Below are 16,965 nucleotides of genomic sequence, written 5' to 3'. Positions count from 1 at the left end.
CGAGCGTGCTGAAGGTGCCGCTTTTTACAGGGGTCGGGGTCCGGGAGTTTGGGACCCCTGTGACTCAGTTTCCCTGGCAGATGAGAGGTGGCGAGGCCGTCACAAGCACAGGAGCAGATCACAGAGTTTGGGATCGTGGGCCTCATCGAAGCCTGGGGCTTCAGGGTCGGTACTGTCCCCAGGCCCGTCGTGAACCTTCTGGCAGCAGAGACCAGGGCGGGCGTGTAGGTGGCTCTTGCTCTCGGTGGCTCCGTCGGGCACAGGCTCCTGCACCGGCCTCCCTGCCAGCACCCCTCCCAGGCACTGAGCTGGGTCTGGCCTGCGCTGTCACCCCCACTCCGTCACTCCCCCATCACCCCCCCCCCAGTCCTTGGACGGTGCTGGGGCCGTGCTCTTGGGGTCTGGCCAAGCCCCAGACAGACGTGCATTGGACGGCGGAGCCTTGGTGGGTCTGGTGGCCAAGCTGCCCCCTAACCCCAGTGGTGTGGGGCAGAGGGGAACCCACGCCTTTGACCCGCCTGGACTTCCATGCTCCCTGCCCCGGATGCACCTCGGTTGGCCGAAGGCTCTGGGCTGGTCCGGGCTGCAGGTGGAGGCGGGAGGCAGGGCCTGGCCTGTGTGGCCTGGTGCCCTGGAGGGGTCAGGGTGCCATGGAATGGGGGCCAGGGGGCCCTGGGAGGCAGGTGCCCTGGGGATGCAGAGTTTCCTGGGGGGGGGGGGCTGGGTGCCCTAGGGGGGGGCTAGGTTCCCTGGGGGGCAGGGTGCCCTGGGTGGGCAGCTGGATGCCCTAGGGGGGTCAGGGTACCCTGGAGGGGCGGGGTGCCCTGGGTGGGGGGCTGGGGGCTCCTGGGAGGCGGGTGCCCTGGGGATGCAGAGTTTCCTGGAGGGGCAGGGTACCCTGGGGGGGCTGGGGGGCTGGGGGGGGAGCTGGGTACCCTGGGGGTCTAGGTTCCCTGGGGGGTAGGGTGCCCTGGGGGCAGAGGTGCCCTGGGGGAGCAGGGCCAGGGTCACAGCCAGCTGTGGCCTGAGCTGTACCTCCCGAGGTCAGACGGTGCTGTGGTGACACCCCAAACCTCAGTGCCCTTGCCCAGCACAGGTGGATTTCTCCGTGAGGAGTCCATCGTGGTCAGGGCGAGCCTCCAGGGCGCCGTCCTCACGTGGATGTGGAGGTGGCCTGGGCCGCTCAGGACGGAGCCTCTGACTTCTGGTGCGAGGCCCAGGTGCCCACGGAGGGGAGGAGGCCCCACGGAGGTTCCCAAGGCTCTTCTAGGCCCCGTGCAGATGCAGCAGCTCTCCTGCTCCCGGCCCCTGCTCCGAGCCAGCTGCTCAGCCCTGCCCGGGTGCGGGGGGCTGGGGGTGTGGGGAGCACGGAGGTCCCTGCGCCGCTGGCCCAGGTCAGCTTCTCGAGCCCGCGGTCCCTGGGCAGTGGGATGGGGTGGGGGCTGCGTGACGGCGCAGCGGATGGCTGGGCACAGGCCCCACCCCGCGTCTACGCTGGTGCAGGCCCTGGTGGGGGGAGGTCTGAGTGTCTGATGGAGGGACGAATGGAGGCAGGTCTGATGGAGGAGTCTTCCTGGGGGTCCTGGTCGGCGCGGAGGCTGCCAGCAGGTTAGAGATTGAGCCCCTCGGGTTGGGGCTGGAAGCAGCCACCAGGTGAGCAGCGTCGATTCCGTTTGTGCGCTGGGCCCTGGTCTTTCGTGTTCTCTGGGGCAGGTGAGGGCTGGGGGCTGGGGGCCCAGGTCGGGGAGGGGGCGGTAGCAGGTGCCCCGGCCTCAATGGGCCCTTGGGGCCGGCAGGATGGAGACGTGACCCTGTCGTGCAGAGCCGGAGCCTCAAGGACGGTGCGACTGTGTCCCTTGTCTCGCAAGGCCCACGCGGGCACCCTGGTCGCCGGCTGCCCTGGCACCTCCCCTCACTGCCACGCGCCGTGCCCACTCCATCCTCCATCTCCTGCGTCCTCCCTTGTTCCCCGTGCTCCCAGCACAGGGTCGGGTGTGGCACAGGTGTCCAGCACAGATCTGTCCCGGGGCAGGCAGGAGGCCCCTCGTGGGGACACCCCCGCCGACGTGCGTACGTGTCCCCCCAGGTCCACACCCCTCGGCTCGCCCTTGGCTGGCTGCTCCCTACCGAGGCTCCTGTTCCAGCCCCGGGGGCCCGTCCAGCACATTCCCGGCCCTGGACTGGTGCTGGCGTCCCCTCCTCTCCCACGTGCACAGACGGGGACGAGGCCAGGGAGACGAGCGAGCAGAAGCCTCTCTCCCCCCGCGCGGCTTTTCTGGGCGCCGCGCCCCCACGGAGCCGTAATTAGCTGCCACACTGAAGCTTTCTCCGTGGGAAGAGTCAGAAATAGTCCGTGTCTTCCCCAGCGGCACCTGCGCGTCACTTGTCACTCTCTGGGGTGCGCTTCTGAATGGGGGGGAGCCTCCAGGAGGAGCTGGGGAATCCCTCGGGTGCCGGAGCCCGCCCGCACCCCTCCCCGCGGCCTCGCCCCCGGCTCCCAGCCCAGCCACCCTGGGGTGTCTGCAGGGCACGAGGCTCCGGGGTGCAGGTGCTCGGGGCCCCACACGGGCAGGCATCTCCCTTGCTCGTGTGCCCCCTGGACTCACTGCGAGTGGTCACCTGTGTGCCGGCCCTGGGGTCCCCGGGCGGTGAGCCCGACCCGTCTGCGTCTCTGAGCCTTCACGGCCTGCTCTGGCACGCAGCTGTCATCCTGCCGTCTGCTGGGACGGTGGTGGGCTTGCTGCCCCTCGTGCGTCTGGGAGCCTCACCCCTAGCGGCGAGCAGGGCCGAGGTGCAGGCACAAGTGGACGGAGTGTCGTGGCGCGTGGGCTCCGACTCCTGGCTGTGAATTTGGAGTCTGCAGCCTTCTTGCCCCCAGGCCAGCACCCTCCCTGCGTGCTGAACGTTTCACGGGGCCCTTGGCCGCTCGTGGGTGTGCAGCACCCACCTTCCTGCCCAAGGGGGTCCCGGCCCTGGGAAGCCCAGTGCCTCCTTGTGGTGGGTTCTGTCCTGCGTGGACAGCAGGCTGCAGGGTCCAGAGGGGCTGCCGAGTGCATCTGCTCTTGGCGTCCCCCCTGCCCCCTCTGCAGCTGCTTGGTCCCCCCCAGGACTGCCCCCATCCTCACCCCTCCACAGCCCACCGCATCCCCCCAGGACGCCTCCCATCCTTGTCCATCCGCAGCCTGCTTGTCCCCCACAGGACTGCCCCCTGTCCCTGGCCCTCCACAGCCCGCCCTGTCCCTCCCCAGGACTGCTCCCCTGTCCCTCGCTCTGCAGCCCGCCATGTCCCCCCAGGACTGCCCCCCGTGCCCCCCTGCAGCCCCCCATGTCCCCCCCAGGACTGCCCCATCACGACCCCTGCAGCCCGCCTTATCCCCCCAGGACTGCTCCCCTGTCACCCCCCTGCAGCCTGCCCCATCCCCCCAGGACTGCTCCCCTGTCACCCCCCTGCAGCCTGCCCCATCCCCCCAGGACTGCTCCCCTGTCCCCCTCTGCAGCCCCCCATGTCCCCCCCAGGACTGCCCCATCACGCCCCCTGCAGCCCACCCCATCCCCCCAGGACTGCTCCCCTGTCACCCCCCTGCAGCCTGCCCCATCCCCCAAGGACTGCTCCCCTGTCCCCCTCAACAGCCCCCCATGTCCCCCCCCAGGACTGCCCCCTGTACCCCCCTGCAGCCCCCCATGTCCCCCCTAGAACTGCCCCGTCACCCCCCTGCAGCCTGCCCCATCCCCCCAGGACTGCTCCCCTGTCACCCCCCTGCAGCCTGCCCCATCCCCCCAGGACTGCTCCCCTGTCCCCCTCCGCAGCCCCCCATGTCCCCCCCAGGACTGCCCCCATCCCCCCTCAGCCCCCCATGTGCCCCCCAGGACTGCCCCCGTTCCCCCTGCACCCCCCCATGTCCCCCCCAGGACTTCTCCCCTGTCCCCCCCGCCAGCAGCCTGCCCCGTCCCCCCAGGACTGCCCCATCCAGCTCTGTCGGAGGCGCCCCGCCCGGTGACATCCAGGAGGAGGCCCCTGCCAGCTGCAGCCCCGAAGGGCGCAGCCCAACCCCCCCCCCCCCCCCCCCGGCCGATGGCCTAGATCTTGGTGGCGAGCTGTCCCCGCGACATGCCTCTCTGGGAACCCCGTCCCTGGCCGGTTGGCAGCACCCGGGGTGGGTTTGCAAGGCGTCTTGTGAGAGCCTGCTGGGTGCTGAGCCGGCCTCGCCAGGTGCCAGTGCATCGGCTCCCGGGTCTCGGGCTCCTGGGCAAGCCTGCGATTGGCTGTCACCTTGGAAGAGAAGACAGGCCCCCAGCAAGAAGCGGCAGGGCGGGGGGTGCCAGTGGAGGTTTGGGGTGCTCCTCGGGCCAAGAAACTCTGGCCTCCGTCCTCCAGAGTGCCCGCAGGCGGCCCGGTCACCGGCCGCTGTACCCTCCCCTCCTGCGGACTCTGCACCGCTCTGCCCAGAGTTTCCCCTTCCACGAAGCCTGCCGTGATTGCCCCCACCCTGCCACCGTGTTCAGGCCCCTGTGTGAAGGGGGGGGACCCTGCAGCCAGAGAGGTGTGGCCTTCCCCTGGCTGGCTCCTCTTCGTGTGGGTCTCAGGGAGCGGGTCTCCCCTAAGCCCTCTCCCCCTGCCCGGTGGCTCATTTGTCACAGGCCCTGTCTACGCCCTCCGGGGCGATACGCTCTCTGGAATGGTTTTGTTCATTTTTCTTTTTTTATTACTGTTTGTCTGCCTCCCTCCTCAGCCCGGAGCCTTGCAGGGCAGGGGGGACTTGTGCAGAGCCTTGTCGGGGGTGGGGACTCCTTGGCTCTGGGCAAACACCCGCCTCTGCTGAGAGGGAGATCAGGAGTCTTGGGGTCCCCGCCCGGCGGCATCGGGAGGCAGGGGCAGGTCCCCGCAGACATGGGGGCGAGATGTCAGGCAGCCAGCCGCCCCCCAGGCAACCCCCAGCCAACCCCCCAGGCACCCACCGAGCCCGCCGCCGGCTGTGCCCCCGGAGGGAGGAGCGGCTGGGCCATGGGGACGCCCTCGGCTTTGTGCCGGGACAGGGCTCCTGGAGACGAGACAAGTAGTTCTGGAGGCCGCGTCCTCTTTGGGGCGCAGGGCTGTGGCCCCGGATTCTGGGCGTGCCCGCGCTCAGCCCCGTTGTCTCCCGCGGTGGGGAACCGTCCGGAAGTGGGACGGCTCCTGGCTCCGACCCAGGGACAGCATTATCGGAGTCACAGAAATAATTGGAGCTTGGCGCTGGTTTTGGCTAATTACGCCTCTCTCCCCTGACAAGTCTTTTATTTATTTTATGTATTTGTTTTTGGCCGGATCTTCCGAGTCCTTCACTGCGAAACGGCTGGAAAGGCTCGTCCTCCGCCCGCCCAGGAGGGGTGCGGGTGGGGTGGGGCGGTGGGGGGACCTGGGGCCCCGGGGGAGGCGGGTGGGGCCGCCCCTCCCTGGGCTGCAGCTCGGCTCAGAGGGGAGGGGGAGGAGGAGGGGGAGGAGGGGGAGGAGGAGCAGGGGGAGGAGAGGCGGCGCTCCCGTCACTCCCCCTGCGAGGGCTGCCGGCAGGGCTGCTTGGGACGGGAGCGGGACAGGTGCCGCGGCGACAGGCAGCTGCGGCAGTGGCCGCCCTTGCTCGGCCCGGGCAGGAGGGGCTTCCTCCGTCCCGGGGTCGTCCCTCCAGTGGCGGCGATCGGCAGGTCTGGAAATGAGCTGCACGTCCCGAGGAGGCGCGGGGGCCGCCCCCGGAGGAGCTCCGTGACAGAGGGCGACCGCTCCACGGAGCCCCGGGATTGGCCGGCAGGGGGCCCCGCGGCAGGTCCCCTCCCCGCCTCCGGCTGTGGGGACGCGGTCTTGGATCTGCCCCTGGCACAGCCCAGGTGGGGTCTGCGGCGGCCACCATGGTGCAGAACGTAATCCTGGTGTTTTTCCGCAGACGGCTGAGCCAGAGACCAGCCGTGGAGGAGCTGGAGAGGAGGAACATCCTGAAACGTGAGTAGCGGAGGGCCCTGGCCCCGCCCTCAGGTGCGGCAGGTGCGGCAGGTGCGGCGCCGAGCCCAGCCCGCAGGGAAAGTTGTGTCCTCGGAGATCCCCCTTTAAAAGGAAGAGGGAAACAAAGACAGCTCAGCTCTCCTCCCAGCGGGGTATCCCGGTTAGGGGAAGGCTCAGCAGCCTCCTCGCAGCCCGGGTGGCTTTCGGGCAGGTTCCCCTGGCCGCTTGGGAGGGGAGTCCTGAGGGCCGCAGAGGTCACAGGCCAGGGGTGCACAGTGTCAGAAGCCCCAGGGCGCGGGGACGTGGCCCCGGGGTGCTGCGGGGTGGGGGGGCAGCAGACGGCCGCAGGGTCTGGGGAAACCCTGGGGAACCCGCCATCCCAGCCCCGGTCCGCCCGGCTCCTCGCCGCCCGTGTGTCCAGGCGGGTGTGTGACCGTAGCGTCCACACCCGCGTCCACGGTACAGAGGACCCTGCTCTGTGTCATTAAAGTCCCGGTGGTTTTGGGCGGGAAAGCCCCCAGAAGTGTTTCTCAGAGACTTCTCGGTCTGGTCAACAGACTCTCGGCCTGGATCCTTCAAGTATTTTCTTTTTTTTTCTCCTCTTTACGTGATGAATGCTACAGACATTCGGAGTTTGGGTTTTTTTTTTTTTTTTTTTACGGTGAACCCCTTTTCCTAAAGTTAGGGCCGTGGCTGGACAGGACTCTGTGCTTCCACCCTGAGATAAGGGATTCCTGTCTCTGTTGTCAGACGTCAGAGACGGCCCCGCCTCTTCCGTGTTGTGTGAACTTGGCCACACCTGAGGACTTAAGGACAAGCTTGTCAGGGATTCCCTGCTTGATCAACCAGACCAGGAAAGTCCAGCTATGTCAGTTGCCAACTATCTGAATTCTTAAAAATTCCACCACTTATTCCTAAATCCACTAAGTCACAGGTGCCCCACAGCCCCAGGCCGGGAGTTGGCGGGCAGGTGGGACCTGGGGTGGGGGCATCCCCGCGAACCCGCTCGCTGTCCGGGGAGGGCTCGTGCCCGCTGCTGGGTCGCCAGGTCCTCCCGCCAGCAGGCGCCTCCCATCGTATTGGCCTTTCTTTGCGAGGAAACGTCAGAGCCTTAAAAATAGAACCGGTGCTCGGTGAATGCAGGTGGTGAGTGGATAACGGGGACCGCGTGCACCCGCCTGGGCGCGGGGGGAACGGGCTCCTCTGCTGTGGCCATGTCAGTCCCACCTTCCCCCCAAACCGGGCAGGTGTGCCCGGAGCTCAGGAGCTTCTCGAGTGCCCTGAGTGGAAGGGAGCACCTGCAAAACTCTCTGCTAGCTCTCGGGGGAGGGGGGGAACTTTTTTTTATTTTTTATTCTTTATTAATGAGAGAGAGGGAGAGAGAGAGAGAGAGACCCAGGCAGAGGGAGAAGCAGACTCCATGCAGGGAGCCCGACGCGGGACTCGATCCCAGGACCCCAGGATCAGGCCCTGGGCTGAAGGAGGCGCTAAAATGCTGAGCCATCAGGCTGCCCATGGGGGGGGCGGGGGTGACTGTTTTGTTCTGTTGTGTGGCGCTGAGCAAATAGGGCAACCATCCATATCTGGTCCATCATCCTCACCGGCCGCTGGCACGGGCTTCAAAGGTGTTTGAAGAAAACTGTGTTTCCTGCCCGAAATCGATGCTTAGAATGTCATCACGGCGTATCGCTCCCCTGGTCGCTTACTGTGATCGGGTCCGAGGGACGCTCAGGACTCGGCCTTGGGTGTCCTTCATGAATCGGACACGGTGGCCCCTTTGCAGCTGATGATCCCAAACCCGACAGTCCCTCGTCCGGGCCCCGCAGCGTACATGGGGTCCGCTCGCGTGTGCACGTTGGTGGCCACCAGCCGTGTGGTGTGGTGCCACTGTCCTCGTTTCCCTGGGAAGGACGCTCCTGAGGGGGGATACGCTTTCCAACAGGACTCTTGGGAGGGAGAGCGCCAAAGCTTGTCCAGCTCCAGGGGTGGTGATCTGAGCCCTGCATCGGAGGCAACCGTGCACCGCTGGTGACCCGCAGACGGCGGGAATGTGGCTGTCCAAGCCCCTGGCCCTGTTTGCAGAACAGCGGGGAATGGAGGCGCTATGGTCAGGGATCCCCGGGATTGCATAAGGCGCGGGGGTTTCTGGGTCTGGGTCCACGAACCCATTACGAGGTGGAGCTGAGAGAGAACCCGTAGGCTCGGGCTTGAGGGAGGACTTCTCGGGGTTGGCGCCCGACAGAGCAGCTCCCCTGCTGGCCGCCGTCAGGGAGCCACTCTCCGGAACACCTGCGGCACCGTGAGACCGTGCTGGGGACGCTGTTGGTGATGAAAACCTACGATTCGGTTTTTTTGTTACCGTTTTCACGTGGAGGCTGCGCCTGGCATTTGTCCATGGCCTGTTTATAAGAAATGTGAGGAATTCGGCTCACGTCATGACTTAAAATCCCATCATTGGCCTTATATTGATACTCCCAAGATTTTTTCTTTTCTTTTTTTTTTTTTAAAGATTTTATTTGTTAGAGAAAGAGAGAAAGAGAGAAAGAGAGAACATGAGCAGGGGAGGCGGGGGGAGGCGCAGACTCCGCACTGAGCGCCGAGCCCGACGCGGGACTCGATCCCAGGGCCCCAGGATGGTGAGCTGAGCCGGCATGTGGCCGACGGAGCCCCCCAGACGCCCCGACACGATCTTTTTCTTGATCGTATCATCCACTTTGTGAGGAGAGCTTCCAAGTGTGCTTTCTCCTGCTTTATCCTTTGGATTATGAACCAAGAACATAAAAGGGCTTCGTGTCCTTTTCTGAACCGTCCAAATGCGAGACAAATCTTCCTTTTAAAAAAAGGTTCCCGAAGAGCGCAACGAGTCTGACACCCGTGAACCCGGTCCCCCAAATGCACAAAGGTGCGGAATGTTTTTAAGTAAAGGCAGATGATGTGAGATGATGTCAGCTGCGAGCAGCACGGCCCCCCTTTCTCGAACCAGCCGTGTTTCTAGGAGCGGGTGCTGGCAGATGAGCTTCCCTTCCCAGGAATGAACTTCCTACAGTCCGGGACCTGAGGCTTTATTTAGCAACAGAGAGCGCCAGAAATAGGACATCCATTATCTCGTATCCCAGGGCAAAGCCTGCATTTTACACCACGGCTCTGCGTTCTGCTCTATTTTTAGCTCCCGAGTGTAGGTACGAGCACAGCTTGGATGTTAATAGTCACAACTCAGCGGCCAAGCTGAGCTCAGGGAGGCCCCGTCGGTGAGCTCGCTTCTGCAGCGGAGAGTCTGCTGGGCTCCTGGTGTCGGTAGACTGGAAATACACCCCGAAAAGATCAATTCCAGGCGAGCATATGTTGCCCAGAGTCTGGAGTGGGTGTTCCTTTTTTTTTTTTTTTTTTAATTTATTCATGAGAGACACAGAGAGAGAGGCAGAGACACAGGCAGAGGGAGGAGCAGGCTCCCTGCAGGGAGCCCGACGTGGGACTCGATCCCGGATCCTGGGATCACGCCCTGAGCCGAAGGCAGATGCTCAGCCACCAAGCCCCCCGGGCGCCCCAGGAGAGGGTGTTCCTTATCGTGTGTCATTGGCTGAAAGTCTGCGTCCCTATTAAGTAGAAGGGGGAAAAAGGCAGCGACAGTCCCATTAGCGTTCACGTGTAATATTCCTATGTGATAGGGGTATCGGTGGTCACGTGTACGTACATGTACTGATCCTAGTAAAGTGTGTGCATCACGTATATTCCTGGACATAAATCTGCAAACACAGAGATTGGTTTTTTTTTTTTTTTCTAAGATTTTATTTATTCTTGAGAGAGAGAGAGAGAGAGAGGCAGAGGGAGAAGCAGGCTCCATGCAGGGAGCCTGACGTGGGACTCGATCCCGGGTCTCCAGGATCACGCCCTGGGCTAAAGGCGGTGCTAAACCCCTGAGCCACCCGGGCTGCCCGAGGGTAGATGTTTGCCGGGGAGAGAGGAAGGAGAGCTGCCTCTGTTTCTCTGGTAGGTCAGTGCACAGCCGCGTGTATGCAGTGGGTCCTGACGCGGAGAAAGGCTGCAAGGTGGGCAGAGCTTCCCTCGGGGCGGGGAGACCACGGTCTGAGTGGCGGCTGGCCACGTGGAGGAGAGCCGGCCGTGATGGGAGGTGACCCTGGTGTCCCGCCTCAGCCACCAGAAATGCAGGGTGAGCTCTCTAACCTGCCAAGAGGAGGAGAGTCTCAACCCGTTTTTCTTTCTTTTCTTTTTTCTTGTCTTTCTGTTTTAACCTTTCACAGAAAGGAATGACCAGACAGAGCAGGAAGAAAGAAGAGAAATCAAGCAAAGGTTGACAAGAAAGGTACTATGATTTAATCACCTTACCCCCTGGATCCTGAGACACGGGTGACAGGTGCGCTGGTAGCGGTGGGGCAGGTGGCGGGGGGCGTCACTGGGTCGCAGAGTGATGTCTTCCTGCGCAGCAGCGAATTCGATATTCCCCAGACATGGGAAGGGTGCCCCTGCCACCCATGGTGAGGCCCGCGGTGTGGCCCTCTGTGCCCGTGGTCTGACCCTTGGTGTGACCCTTGGTGCCTGCGGTGAGGCCCTCTCGGCATGGCCTGTGGTGTGGCCCTCAGTGCCCACGGTGTGGCCCTCGGTGTCCGCAGTGAGGCCCTTGGTGTGGCCCTTGGTGCCTGCAGTGTGGCCCTTTGTGCCCGCGGTATGGCCCTCAGTACCTACAGTGAGGCCTGCAATGTGGCCCTCGGTGCCTGTGGTGAGGCCCTCGGTGCCCGCGGAGAGGCCCTTGGTACCTGCGGTGAGGCCCTCGGTGCCCTCGGTGTGGCCTCGGCATGGCCCGCAGTGTGGCCCTTGGTGCCCGCGGTGAGGCCCTCCATGCCTGTGATGAGGCCCTTGCCCGGCCTAAGAGCCACTCGTGTAGCAGGACGAGCCCGAGGATGTTTCCACGTATTTCCAGGGAGCCAGGCGGTGCCTGGGCATCTTTGCTGCCTGAGGTCTTTACGCCGTGCTAAGAGCATCCCTGGATGTCAGTGTTCGCTTACCTGTGGGCTCCGTGGTTCCCGTACCTTTTCTGGAAGCTCTTGATTGCAGAAGCTTTGTTAGGCTCTAGGGCATGTACACGGGCCTCTCGGTGAAGGTCAAGGGCCAGCCTGGGCAGCAGCTCCGCAAACCCATCTAACTCCAGGGCCCGGGCCGTCTCGCATCTCAGGCTCCTGGCATGTCCCCATCGCCCGGTGCTGGCAGGGGTGATGCCAGGGGCGGAGGTGAACACTGTCCTCCCTGAGCTGGGCTTTCAGTGCTGGTCGTGGCAGCGTCTGCTCTCAGGACTTTAAGGCTCGACCAATGCGAGTTGGAGCAAGCAGCCTCCGCCGGGACCGGCCTGCGCTCCCCGGGCCTGGGCTGCGTCCTGCCTGCCGCCGGGCCACGGGCTGTGAGCCCCTGACGAAGCGTGTTGGGGCTGTCGTCAGGCCTTCCCACTGGAGGGTGTTGGCCTCGGGTTGTATGTCAGAGTGCCCGAGTTTGCAGTGTCCCTATGGACACGTGCCGTTTGTTCGGAGGCCTGGAAGCAGGGCGCTTTGGCAGGTGGCGGTGACCGTGGTGATCTTTGATTTCAGCTTAACCAGAGACCCACGGTTGATGAGCTGCGAGACAGGAAGATTCTGATCCGATTCAGCGATTACGTGGAAGTGGCCAAAGCTCAGGATTATGACAGACGGGCGGACAAACCCTGGACGCGACTGTCCGCGGCAGACAAGGTACGGAGCGCGCCCGTCTGTGCCGGTCGGGGGGTGGCACCAGGGAAGGAGGGCAAACCGTGGCGGACCAGCGGGATCGTTCCCGGACGGTGGGTCCCACCCGCGGCAGAAACGGCGCCTGGGCCATTGTCGGGCCGACCCCGATGGCCTCACGGGGTAATCAGGTCGTGGCCGTGTTTTCAGCTCGGGGACACTGCCCTTGGGGACATTTTTGGTCTGGAGATATTTTTGGTTGTCACAAGGGAGCAGGTGGCACTGGCAGGGGTGGAGAGAGCCCAGGGAAGCCACCCGTCCTGCCGTGGCGCACGGACGGGCCCAGCCGAGGGTGACCCAGCCCCAAACGTCAGCAGCGTGGAGCTGAGACGCTGGTCTGGAGGGTGAAGCAAAGGCAAGGACAGAAGTTTAAGCGGAGTCAGCCAGTGACGCAGGGGCGCGGAGCCGAGGCATCGGGCAGTGTAGACAGAGGTGGCTCTGGATCCATCCCGCCCGTCTGGTGTGCCGTGTCTCCGCGGGCCCCAGAGCACCTGAGCAGCCGCGGTCTCCGCCTCGCTCTGCCGGGACGGAGGCCCTGGGCCTGCCCGCCAGCGCCGCTTCACGAAGCCCCGGCGAGTGCCTCGGGGGCATGTGTCATCCTCGCCACCGGGGACGTGCCGTTGGAAGGGCTCAGAGGGCGCTGCTGCAGCCCCAGTGGCGGGGGGGAGGGGGACGCGGGCCTCGTGCCTTCGCCTCTCGTGATTCTACAGCTTTTGGGAAGAGGGCTCACGGCCAGGGCTGCCTCCTGCTGGGGTGCGGCTGCCCGCGGTGGCTGCCTCGGGGCGTCCCTTGGTGGAGGTGCTCGGAGCGGCGCGGGCGCAGCCACGAGGGGCCACGGGCATCGCTGGCAGCAGGAGGGTTTGAGCGAAGCAGGATTGCTCCCGAGGCTCCTGCCTCCCGGCCTCTCCCCGGCCCTCAGCTGGCCCCTGGGGGGCTTACTCAAGGGAGCGTGGTCCCCGGGGGGGCGGCGGGGGCTGGAGGGGGATGGGCCCCACAGCGCTGTGATGCGTGCCTCACCTGCGTGTGACCGCGACACCATTGCCCACATGACCCAGCGTTGGAAGAGCTTCCAAATGACCTAACTGCAGAATTCCCAGCGAGATCCCCCAGAGCCAGGCTTCCCCAGTACTTTGGTGATCCTCCTTCATCAGGTCCTTGAGATGTGCTCAGTGTAGGGGCTGGGGAGGACCATGACAACCACGCACAGGCTGGGGAGGACCGTGAAGATTATGCACAGGCTGGGGAGGACCTTGACGATCATGCAGGGCCTGGGGAGGACTGTGACAATCGTGCACGGGATGGGGAGGACCGTGATGATCATGCAGGGGCTGGGGAGGACCGTGATGATCGTGCAGGGGCTGGGGAGGACCTTGACGATCGTGCAGGGGCTGGGGAGGACCGTGACAATCGTGCACGGGATGGGGAGGACCTTGATGATCATGCAGGGGCTGGGGAGGACCGTGATGATCGTGCAGGGGCTGGGGAGGACCTTGACAATCGTGCAGGGGCTGTGGAGGATTGTGACGATCGTGCACAGGATGGGGAGGACCTTGACGATCGTACACAGGATGGGGAGGATCTTGACGATCGTGCAGGGGCTGGGGAGGACCGTGATGATCGTGCACGGGATGGGGAGGATCTTGATGATCCTGCAGGGGCTGGGGAGAGCCACGATGATGGTGAGACGCCAAGTGCTGGACCTACAGCCGTTTCTTTTTCTGGTCCCGTCGTACAGGGCGCAGCGATATTAGGAACTGTGTGCTAGTCCCCGGCCAGGTGCTCATTTCCACGTTCACTTCCCAGGGTCCTGAAAGACAATGTCCTGTTTTTCGATTTCAGGCAGCGATTCGTAAGGAACTAAACGAATACAAAAGTAACGAAATGGAGGTACACGCATCAAGCAAGCATTTGACAAGGTGGGATTTCCGCGTGCGTGAATGTCGCGGTCCTTATAACGAACGCGGTGCTTCTTTAGAAAGAAAAGAAGGACCAAGGTCTGTGTATGTAGGTGAGCGAGGTCAGCTTCTCCGCGGAGCTGCCCGGATGCCCGGATGCACCTGCCCCGCAGGCTCGGCTTCTTCCCGGCGGGCCGGGCGCGGCGCAGGGCGGCATCACTTGGGGCGCTGGTCTGACTAGTTGGTGTGCGTTTAGGAGGGTGAGTCTCAGAGCAGCGAATGTGAGGTGCAGACCCCTGCCCTGTAACAGAACCCGCCCATGCGTGCGGCCAGGGGCCCGGGGCCACTCCCATTTACTCGTTCCTGTCTTAACACGCACGTTCACATCTTTAACACCAGCTGATGCTTCCCCCGAACTCAGGTATTGGGGTGCGATCGGCGTGGCCGGGCCATTCGGGGCCCGAGACTGTAGCCACACCTAAGGCAGAGGTGGCCCCGCATCAGGGAGCCTCCGTCCCCGTGGGGGGCACGCATCGGCCGCCTTCCACGGTGGGCCGGATGCCATGTCCGGGCCAGCTGCCGTAGACGTGCGGTGGGGGCTCCCGTGGGCGCCGGCATGGGGGGACACGGACTCGTCCTCGCTCACGGGCTGCACAGTCATGCCGCGGCCGCAGTAATACGTCCTCCCCTTCCCTGCATCCCTGCATCCTGAGGGCTGTGCTTGTGAGGCAGCAGCCTGTGCCCGGACCAGTCCCTCCATCACTCCTCCCTGGGCCTCCCGAGGCGCGAGCCCCAGATACACAGAGAATGGAAATCCTGGATTTAGATACTGCCCGAAACCAAAATAGTGCGTCCCTTGCTTTTTCTGGTTCGTCCCGAAGAGGCCACCGCGCTCACCCTGGGAGGGCCCGCGTGGCTGTGGAGCGGAACCAGGTGTCGGGGGTTCCATCCTCCAGGACAGTTCTGGGGTGTGCGTTAGGGGGAAGAGGAGGCTGCAAGAGCAGAAGGAAACGATGCAAATAGATAGTTTAAAAATTGTTAAGGTTTCCCCCATGACGGGCAAACATTTGGGCAGGAATAGATCATCTTATTTTTACTTATTACCCAAAATGCTCCGAAATGCTTAGGAATAAACTTCACTCACTCAGACATTCAGAGCTATTTTTAATGTTCACCGTGTTAAAAAAGGTAATAATTGTTACCTAGCGTTATGTGTGTCAAAACATTTAATACGCTTTCCCGTCATGCGTTATTGAGAGGTGTTGGCTAAGGATACACGTCATCTCTCTTAAGTCCCCAGTGAGCATCTTGCTTAGATGATAGGGTTTTAAGAGTTAGCCCAAAACTTGGACATTAGGAAATAATTACGAGATTTTTATACCACATTTTAGCATTTAGTATCAGTTTTTTTTTTTAGTCCCATGAGACTTTCTTAAGTGTCCTAAATGTCACCACCTCACAGGAGCAAAACCAGAACTCTCATTTCTAGAAGTTTATCAATGGATTCATCACTTCCGCTGATGAGGCCTTGGCCTTTCGGTGCCCTTCCCGGGCTTCCCCAGCGGCTTTCAAACTGAGTTTCAGGCAGAATTCAGCAAATCGGGATTCCTTTTGGGGTCCAGCGCGGGGACCTGGGAGCCCTCGGAGGCCCACTACTAGCAGCGAATGGGTCCACCTCGTGTCCTCCGTGTCGCCTGGCTGAGCGGCATCTAGTGGCAGCAAATTTATTCGAGGAAGGTTTGGGCAGTTTTTACCTGGGAAGGTATGACCTTTGAACTATTTGTCTTTTTTTTTTTTTTTTTGTAATTCCCAGATTCCACAGGCCATAGAGATTTTCTTCTGAGAAGAATTTGTGTTTAATTTTTGATACCAACACTGAACACTCATCAGGGAACTTTCTGATGTTCAGCTGAAGACTCCCTGCCGTGTGAGCGAGAGGAGCGGGACCCCTCGGGCAGGTGACGTCTGGGCTGTCTCACCTGTACGAGGACAAACCAGAGGACGCCCCGCACTCCCTGGTGTCTGAGGAGTGGGAACTGTGGGGGCCCCGCGGGGACCCAGAGTCGCTCTCCCAGAAAACTGTCATTTGCCTTTGAAGCTAGTCTTACAGTGGCGCAGCGACACGGAGGACGGGCGACACGCATGCGCAGGCACACCTCCGGGCCTCTGACGTGCGACACGTGGCGCAGTGGCATTCAGTATTATGTTGAAAAGACATTTTTATTCTGATCACCGTTCATTTGAGAACTCTCTAAGTTCATGTTATACAAGATTATTTACTGTATTATACTTTTCTTTTTTTTTTTATATAATGTCTAACAAAAAAAAATACAGCTGCAACATTTTGATTCCTGTTAATTTTGTTCTTTAATTAAATGACTTACTTATTGCAGGAAATGAACCTGGGCTTTACGTTTTCTTGGAGTTGGGATAAGATTTGTTAGAACGGAGAGCTGTGCGGGAAGTCCAGTTTTACTACTTTTGAGCCATCAAATCCAGACACATAAAAGAGAATTCCAACTTTGCGTGTTTTATTTTGTAAATGCTGTTACTGGGTGTCATTTGAGTTTATGTAGCATTGGGTGGTGAACCCAAAAATAAGTACCTTGGTGGAAAATTCTACCTCAATGAAAATTAGGCCGTCTTTGAGTATTTTTAGGTTCCCATTTGCACACATTATGGAAAACTCTGTTATGAGAGACAAAGATTCAGAGGAAATTTGCCCTCGCACACAAAGGGAAAACGTAATGTTGGTACAAAGGGGGGGAATGAATACAAAATTAATGTTCCCCGAAAGGTATTTTTATTTGGCCCTTGAATAAGTGTCCCCGCAGCAATGAGCCGGCCCGCCCTCCGGGGGTGGTGAGGCAGGCAGCCCAGTGGCTTGGAGCACGACTTTCGGCGCTCGCAGACCCTGTTGCTTCAACCCCAGCTCTGCGCCGCTCACCAGGATACTTACTTTCTCTCTAGGAAGATCGTCTCTCTCCCCAGGGAGGTGAGCGTGACCCACACATCCTGCACCGCTGGTGTGGCCGCCAGCAGCCCCTGGAGCAGGCGCATGTCCTCTCCTCCTTACTGCACACCCTGCCTCACTGCTTCCACGACCTTTCCTGCTCACCTTTTTTAAGACTGAAGGGACTCAGGTGCTGTGGAAACTGCTCAACCCTTGTGGTCGCACTTTGTCCCGAGTCCCAGATGCTGGCAAACATGGCGTCAGTGAGTTGAATTAAACTCTTCAAAAGAAAACCCTGTTATGGTTGAAGGGTTCCAGCTCTGTCTCCTGAGCCTTGCTTTTGTCTGTGAAATGAGATGCTTTTCTAGCTAGAAGCCGGTT

General features: G+C 61.8%; 1 protein-coding gene across 7 annotated transcripts in view; it reads left to right on the top strand.

The window, feature by feature from the left end:
- PHACTR3 (phosphatase and actin regulator 3) overlaps positions 1-16,032 on the top strand; it is a 231,231-nt gene extending 215,199 nt beyond the window's left edge. For all 7 annotated transcript variants that reach the window (XM_072735485.1, XM_026014990.2, XM_072735489.1 and 4 more), the window contains exons 9-13: positions 5,913-5,968; positions 10,228-10,289; positions 11,563-11,703; positions 13,576-13,652; positions 15,445-16,032. In XM_072735485.1, the coding sequence (XP_072591586.1) occupies positions 5,913-5,968; positions 10,228-10,289; positions 11,563-11,703; positions 13,576-13,652; positions 15,445-15,460 (352 nt within the window). In that variant the 3' untranslated portion in view covers positions 15,461-16,032. The remainder of the gene's footprint in view (positions 1-5,912; positions 5,969-10,227; positions 10,290-11,562; positions 11,704-13,575; positions 13,653-15,444) is intronic.
- Positions 16,033-16,965: the final 933 nt, after the last annotated feature.

The sequence above is a fragment of the Vulpes vulpes genome, chromosome 14 (genome assembly GCF_048418805.1).
Source record: "Vulpes vulpes isolate BD-2025 chromosome 14, VulVul3, whole genome shotgun sequence".
Taxonomy (NCBI): Eukaryota; Metazoa; Chordata; class Mammalia; order Carnivora; family Canidae; genus Vulpes; species Vulpes vulpes.
Note: the sequence above shows the minus strand (reverse complement) of the source record. Positions and strands in the feature narration are given on the sequence as shown.